The sequence below is a fragment of the Apium graveolens genome, chromosome 10, assembly GCF_009905375.1.
Source record: "Apium graveolens cultivar Ventura chromosome 10, ASM990537v1, whole genome shotgun sequence".
Taxonomy (NCBI): domain Eukaryota; kingdom Viridiplantae; phylum Streptophyta; class Magnoliopsida; order Apiales; family Apiaceae; genus Apium; species Apium graveolens.
Genome location: NC_133656.1, coordinates 162705782 through 162714567, shown reverse-complemented (window position 1 = coordinate 162714567; position 8786 = coordinate 162705782). Strand labels below are relative to the sequence as shown.

At 30.8% G+C, this 8786-nt stretch overlaps 1 protein-coding gene across 1 annotated transcript; it reads right to left on the bottom strand.

The window, feature by feature from the left end:
* Positions 1-2911: 2911 nt before the first annotated feature.
* On the bottom strand, positions 2912-7986 carry LOC141692778 (uncharacterized). Its single transcript, XM_074497717.1, has 2 exons — positions 7848-7986; positions 2912-4147 (listed from the first exon to the last, which is right to left on the bottom strand). Exon 2 carries the CDS (start codon positions 4138-4140, stop codon positions 3553-3555), a length of 588 nt encoding a protein of 195 aa, XP_074353818.1. The 5' UTR covers positions 4141-4147; positions 7848-7986; the 3' UTR covers positions 2912-3552.
* Between the last annotated feature and the right edge of the window lie 800 nt (positions 7987-8786).

Genomic DNA, 8786 nt, shown 5'->3' with positions numbered 1-8786 from the left:
GTTATTTGAAATTTAGTATTCTTCAATTTTAATTTCCGACCTTAGTAACTCTTTCCCCTCTCTCGAAAAATATTAATAAATTCATATATCTCGACATACTAGGCGTTTCTTGGTTGTATTTCATATGTAAATTTTACCAAGATTATTTATTTTAGTTAATATTATTCGTTCACGCCATGATAACGCCGTAAAATACCAATGTAAACCAACATAATCATATATTTTATGAATTATGAAGACCATAAGTTAAAGGTTTTTTGCATAAATTAACACATATATATATTATATATATATATATATGTGTGTGTGTCTATATATATATATATATATGAAAATCCTGAATTTAATTTTTTTGTTATATATATTATATATACATATATATGTGTGTATGTCTATATATATATATATATGAAAATCCTGAATTTAATTTTTTTGTGTAAATATAAGAATATATATATATGTATATATATTATATATACATATATATGTGTGTGTCTATATATATATATATATGAAAGTCCTAAATTTATTTTTTGTGTAAATATAAGAATATAACACTTAAAGTATGACATGATTAAATATAAATATTTATTCAGTTAGAGGTATAAATGGTTGCGATGCACATAATCATATTTAATATATAAGTTTCTCTAGTTGATTTGTTTTTAATATTTAATTCGCAAATATTTATAGTAGACTATAATGTGATTAAATATGGTATATATGTCAGTCAACTGTGTAATTAAAGGTGGGTGTGAAATGTGAGAGGAGGGATGTCATAATTGGGGTGCGAAGCGAATGGGCGCTGTGCTGTTTTTCGGGGTGGGGGCGAAGAGAGACGAAGTATTTTTTACTCAAGTTTGACCAATTAATATAAATAAATAAATTTTATTTTACTAGTAATATTTTGTACGATTTTCGCATATCTTTTTATCTATATATATTTTTTGTCATTAAGATTAACGACGAACAATAATATTTTGTAAAAATAAATTTTATTATAATTTAAATGTACTACCACTTTTTTTTTTATAAATAACATGATTTTGTACTCAAGTTTCTCATGTATTTATATTGTTTATTTTTTTTATAATAATAATATTAATAATAACAATAATAATAATTATTACTATAATAATAATAATAATAATTATTATTATTAGAATTTTTAATATATATGTTTTATAGACCTGTTATTCAAATTAAATATTTTTATTTTTTAATGAAATTTAAAATTATTACTATTACTATTAATAATTATTTTTACTTTATATTTAAAATTCACTTATTTATATTATTAATTTGATAATTAGTAATTTATGTATTCTCGTCTTTAGAATTTAACTTACGTTAAAAATAAGTACAATTTTATTTTTTGTAGACAAAAAAAATTGAATCATTAACTAAAAGTGAAATTTCATTTAAATATTAGGTTTTTAATTTTCGAAGCAAATAAAAAGGACAAGACATGATTGACACATGCCAAATAGAAAAACAAACCCAGGGTAATATAATATTTTTATTGTTTTGATGTGATAATTAAGAACGATATAACATCTATAACTAAATTGTTATATATACACATATACGTACATACGTACATATGTTTGTATGGATATATGTATGTATGTATGTTTATATGGATACATGCATGCGTGCATGTATTTATATAATAATTAGTTTTGTACCGTAAATATATGAGATTTGCATGATTTTGTTGAAGTTATGCTATTTGTGTAACATGTTTTGCAAAATAACACGTTTTACAATATATTTTATTTGCAGAACGTAGATGGACTCCGAGGACTCCGATAAAAAGGTGGACTCCATAGAACTCAGCCCTATAAATATATATATATATATATATATATAATATATATATTAAGTATGCAATAATTAATCGATATTAGTAAATCACTTATGGGATAACTTATGTATTATATGATGCATGCATGTATCTCTATAATAATTAGTTATAAATAAATATATATATACTAAGTATGCAACAACTAATCGATATTAGTAAGTAAATTATGTATTATATGAATACTTATGCAAGAGTTATCATTTAAATTTTTTATATTAATTTCTTTTAATAGAGTATGTAAATTTTATGAAGAAATTATTTTTAATGACTTGCATATTGATGATGGTTTAATTGAGATAATAAAAATTACATGAATAAATTTATATTAAATATATAATAATGAATGAGTCGCATATTAACGATGTTTTAATTGAGGTAATAAAAATTACATGAATGAATCGGTATTAATTATATAATAATGAATGAGCATTAATGGTTACAACAAATCATGTATGGATATTAATTACTATATTTATGATTAAATTTGTTCAGCAAACGGCCTTGTTGCTGTATTAGATATATAATAGATGTGTCCACAATCATTTACAAAAGTTATTCTCGGTAAGGAATTGTTTTTAATCTATCTTTTATTAGTGATTTACCCTTTATACAATCAAAACATATACTTAAAATTTTAAATTGAAGGGCATTCGTATTTTTTTAATGGTTTTTTATTCTTCTTTTCCTCTTCTAACCCTGGTAAAGGTGGAGGCTCCAAGGGAGATCAGAAAAAATGTGAGTAAAACATCCATCAAGTATATTATTAAATGGATATTTCAGGAATAGTATAAGATAATTTGTTTAACAAGAATAGATTGAAAAATACACTAATCTTATCATGTTAAACTGTAAAGAGTTGTTCAATAGATAGAATAATTCATTGATCGAACAGTTCTTACCTAATATTTTACTTCCAATTTAAACATAAATTTTATAATATTCAAAAGTTTTCTTTTTTTACAAAGGTTTAATATTGTTAATTTATTTTAACTTTTTTTGACAGAACATCTATTCTAACTTTAAAGTAAAACAGAGACACAAATATATTTTTAAAGTTTTCTTGTGGTTTTAAATAAGAAAAATATATGATTTACAATCACAACTACACATGCACATAGGCTGACATAATTTAAAAGCCACATATGATAAACTCCAGAACCGGTTGCATAATATACTTCTTGTGCAGAAAGTCAGAAATACTACTTGCTTTATATCTCCATTACACCCTGTTTGCTAATTGTTCTAAAAATCCTTTATTAGACAAACAAACATCCATCAATATCTTTGGCTAATCTGTTGATCCTTTTCTGAGGAATTTAGTTCCTTTGAATATTTAGTTCAGAAAGCTCTTCGGGGAGGTTCAGCACAATTTCAGCATATGCTTCAGGCAAACTCATAGTCCGCAACGCATCTTCTGCGTATATTAGCCTCAATGGTACCTCTTCGTTTTCTGCTACACCATTCCCTTTTCTTAAATTTTCAGCACTTGAAGATTTTTTCACAGGCCAAGCTAGTACACTTACTCGAGTGGGTAGTATAGCCAACAGATTTGCGTATCTCAGACCGACAGTTATCTTGCAATCACAATCATCTAGCATGAATTCCACCATGTCGCAGGGAAGACTGTGATAAAGTTCTCTGAGTTGGTTCCCATATAATTCCTTAACAAGGCGGACCTGCTCCCTTCAGTCAACATAAGCTTGCAACAATTCACCAACATGATCTATAAACTTTATCGCATTTGAAGAGAGAAACTCATTTTCTGCTTCCCGTATTGGCAGGAAAAAAGGAACTGTATGTTCGAGGACAGTCATCTTCTGAAGAAATGATTTGCTTTCAAGCACACAATGGTAATATTCACGAACATATCCACCAAATAATGCCTCATAACGAATGCCGATTCTTGCTCCATCAAGACAGCAAATCATCTTTGTTCCAACTTTGTAGGTGATCTTTTCAGCAAGAGGAGATCTCGGTGATGATCTTGGATCCCCAGGCAATTGTACAGCCCTACTCTCAACCTCCATGTGAACCCTTTCTCTTATCGTGGCTAATAACCCATCAGTCCACTCTTCAGCATCTAAACAAATTTCACGAGTTTTAGAGTAACAAGCAGCTTCAAACTCCCTCTGCAAACGCTCAAAAACAGTCCTGTCAGAGTCCCTGGAAAGACGCTCAGCTAGCTCCCCATGTCTTTTTAAAACACTGTTAAATTTCGCCCTCGTAGTCTCCAAGCTTATATCATCTTTCTGCATAAAGTTCACTTCCCCCATTTCGGCACTACAAATAGACAAGTCTCAATAAATTAATACCTAAACCTTTCCATTCCACTATAATCTCATCAAATTATTTTTACTTTTAGATAATATGAAACCGTTAAAGATTCCATTAGAAATATCAAATAGAGACATCCACGACGTGTTGATTTATTACAGAAACCAAATACTAAATTAGTAAGATTCCTACCTCCTGTTCCGAAATTATGTATACAATTCAAACTAAATGCCAACAACAAAAACATATAACATTAATAATTTGTCACGAATAGGCCAAATAGTGTTGGGTCCGAATTTGTTATTGGGCCTGATTACAAAGTGGGTTAAGAGTAAATAGTTAGGCCCAAGAATAGTTATCTTCTTGTCTGGTACTATATATTGCACATCATGTCATTTTCACAGAGGATGAATGAGAATATGAATCTAGTTTTCTTTTGAATTTATCTTTCTGCATTTTATTTTGCTAACCCTAGAAAATCAACAAAAATCATGACAAATGGTATCAGAGCTAGCGGTTTCTCGTACATGTCTCGTGTCACTGCACATTCCTTGTACCCAATTCAAAACCCTAACCCTAATTTCTATCATCCCTACCAGTACCCATCCCTTGTAACTCCTCTGTACACACCACCTCCAACCCCTACATATCAGTATACACCTGCCCCAACACCTCCTCATGTTTACCATCATATTCAACCACCAACAGAACCACCGTATTATCTCTACACTACTCCCGAAACAACTTATGTTACCACATCTCCGATGCTGATTTCTGATACTACCAAGTGTTTTCTACACCAAATGGATAGCAAAATCACTCAACTGGATGACAAAATCAATCAAATGCGAGTGTTAATTGAGGAGAGGCAGAGAAGCCTGTTTAAAGATGAAGAAACTGTTACAACTTGCGAAGTGTCAAATTCATGTCCTGTTGGTGATGTTGGGATCAAGATGGAGGATAAAATGACTCGAATAATTCAAATTCTTGAGAAGATGGGGAAAAGCTGTGAAAAATCATCAAAGCTAGTCAATAAGGCTATATTAGGAAAAGAAGTTGAAGCAGATGTGTCCAAACTAGTTAAGGATGATGTGTTGGAAATTATTGAAGATTGTGAAAAGAGCACCCTGCAGAAACAGTCGAAGGAAACGGGCTCAAATATGGCGAAATTGTTACCTGCAATACCGGTACGCAAGGTGTTCGATGATTATTCTGAGAGTATTTTTCCGAAAAGCTCCAGTGCTGATGTCCCGAGAGTGTGTTAGGTTTACGTTTTATAATCTTCATGAAGATGAGCGTGGCAAGGTTCATGTCGTAGCTGGAAGTAGTAAACACATATATGATTCACTATTTCTTGATAAGGGTATTGGATTTGTCATTTCATGGAATTGTTTGTGCTGTGATGGTAATTCGTGTAAGACTGTTTGTTTAGATTATATTTCTGGTCAATTTGATAAAGTGCCCCGGAAAGAACTTATTAACTGGAATGTTTTCTTTCCATGTGCGATTAAAAAATTCATGCTTAAGGAATTATTTCATTGGTCTTGTAACAAGTCTCGAACTAATGTTCATGGAGTTGACTGCTTTACAAGCCCCACCATGTGGTTTGCATATATTAGATATATGGCCTTGTTGAAGGGTCGAGAAATTCGTGCTTGTTCACCAAGATACGGTCTCACTTGTTTATACATCAAATATGAGATTGGGAATTCAGCAGCGGGTTAGTTTGAGATTCTGCCATTAGGCAAAGTTATTACTTGGATTAAATTGCGAATATCTTGTGTAGCATTTCAATTTTTATACCAGGTTGTAAGGTGTTCTGATAGGATACTGCAAGAATGCCCAGTAATATATAAGACTTTAGCTGTGGAATTACGTTCTTGTGGGAGAGGTTCAATGCCTTTGGATTTTTAATCTGCAATGTTGGGGAAGGTAACTACTTTTTCTGTGACCATCATTGTTATTGCATGTGAATTGTTTCCAGAAACACGAATCAGTGAGATGATTCAAGGTATTATAATTGAAGTTGTCGTTGGATCAGAAGAATGCACTGAATCAGCATTGGTTAAAGCGTACTCAGAATCTGGTCAATCTGAGTATACCACATGGCCCACATCTTTTTACAGGAAGGTGCTAGCAGATGTAGTAACTGTGGGATGCATTAGTAATGGTATTCTTACTGACCATCCGTAATAGAAATATCCTGAAATTTTCCAGCTGGCTGAAAATTGTGATAGTGCATTCTGATAATACAATTATCCTTGGTAAGAAACTGTCAACTTATTGTATTTCACTGGATGTGACTCAGAAGCAAATGATTTTGGGAGCCTACTTTAATTCGGTACAGAAAAATGATGTTGATATTTGGAATATCAAGAGTTCACGATATGGATTGCACGAAAATGCCAAGTTTACATCACAGTTCCTCCTACAAACAAAGCAATCAAACTTCAGGTCTAATGAACTCATGTTACCATTTGTTCCTTCAAGAGAAATGAATGATATCTGCCAATTGAGGAAAAGAATTATGTTATCTTGTGAGGAATATATGAAGATGAAATACTATAATGCTACTGGAGAGGCTTCTTTTAAGCAGGTAATTGAAAAGATGTATTTGGAAAGTGAGAATGTTGAGATGTTCGAAGGAATAAGTGAACTGCATCTAGGAGGTAAGGAAAAATTGGAAACTGAAATCAGTATTCTGAGGAGTCTAAATAAGCCTTCTCAAGAGCTCTGTAATATGATCATTTTAGTTGAAGTTTTTGAGTACAGCTTAACCAACAGAGCTTTTGAGGATCTCAATACCCTGCCTATTTGCAATGCACATTACAAGTCTGGTACATTCGCCAATACCTCAAACTACTATAAGAAGGCTGCTGATTGGGTCGAATATGAAATCTCACTAGGAGCCTCACTGGAAGAACATAATAAAGAAACTGTCCAAGCATTCGAGTTGAACTACATTCCCAGTGTTGATGTAGCTTGCAGGAAGAAATTCGGGAAGTACAGGCAAACAAAGAAATTAAAGATTTTTTTGTGTCAAAGTTGTAGAGCATTTACAGAATGTTATTTTCATCCTTGAGGACAAGGATGTCTTGAAGAAGGAGCGTATGTCAAGAATAGGCCAAATAGTATTGGGTCCGAATTTGTTATTGGGCCTGATTACAAAGTGGGTTAAGAGTAAATAGTTAGGCCCAAGAATAGTTATCTTCTTGTCTGGTACTATATATTGCACATCATGTCATTTTCACAGAGGATGAATGAGAATATGAATCTAGTTTTCTTTTGAATTTATCTTTCTGCATTTTATTTTGCTAACCCTAGAAAATCAACAAAAATCATGACATAATTAACTACAAACAAATACGAAAAAACAAGTATAGTTCCACAATCCGATTAATAATACTAGTTTCGAACCTTAACACGAGGGGAGAACGCAAAATGTTATCATACAATCGAATAAATAAGGGGATTCAAGCTGTGTTAAAAGAACAACATAATCTAATAATGAAATAAAAGTAAGCAGATTACAACTAGAACGTGAATTGCACATTCAGAAATTAAAAATAATTGAAATAAGGCCCTAATTACAAGTAGACCCGACCCGGTTAAAAACCCCTAATTCAGAAAACAAACCCTAGAACCCGACCCGGAAAACAATAACGACTAATAATCAGGAAAGGAGAAGAACGGAGAAAGGACGCACCTGTACAGGTTCTGCCGGAATTCGGAGACGTCACCGGCGTGCTTCTACCATTCAGTCCGACGAGTTATGAGCCTGTTTGGTGCTTGTGTTTGAAACAAAAGGGGGTATGACTCATTGTGTACCGGGAACCATTTTCTTTATTATTTATAAAGAAATATTATTTTTATAAACTTTAGGTTCATTAATCAAATTATTATAAACTTTGGTTGATGCTAAATACAGTAAAAATTTGCTCCATACAGTAATCAACAATTACTATTATGTCCCTCAACTCTAACCATGCAAACATTAAGTAATCAGAACAAATCTTGTGGACATTAGTTGCATCTATTTATTAACCGAAATTGTCTTATTAACTAATATATTTGATAAAATAATTGTTAACATGTAATTTAATATACTATCATTACTTGAAAAAAATGAAAATACTATTCTTGAATTAAAAAATATTTATACTTAATTCAAATAATAATAATTATTGTAAAATAAAAAATGAACATATAAAAGTAAGGTCACAAAATTTAGTAAACTATGTTTATAATCCAAATAAAATTATAGAAAAAAATATTTATGAAAAGTAAAAATATATACTTACAATAAAGAGAAAGTATGTAAAAAAGATTGAACTATCTTGGGTAGATAAAATTCTTTAATCCAACTGAACATTTTTGTTTTTTTATATGACGTTTTGATTTTTGCATGTATTTAATATATTTTGATTAAATAATTAGAAATATTATTTGTAATTTTTTTTGTAAATCAAAATTTACTGATAAAAATAGAAATGTGACAACTAAAAAGGGACGGAGGGGGTACTTCTTTTATGTGTTTCTATTAGATATATTTGATAATATCATGTGTAATATGATTTGTGTTTAGTTTTCAGATCTTACTGAAACAAGACAAAGAGATATTTATCAGGAGATAATATCAGGACTT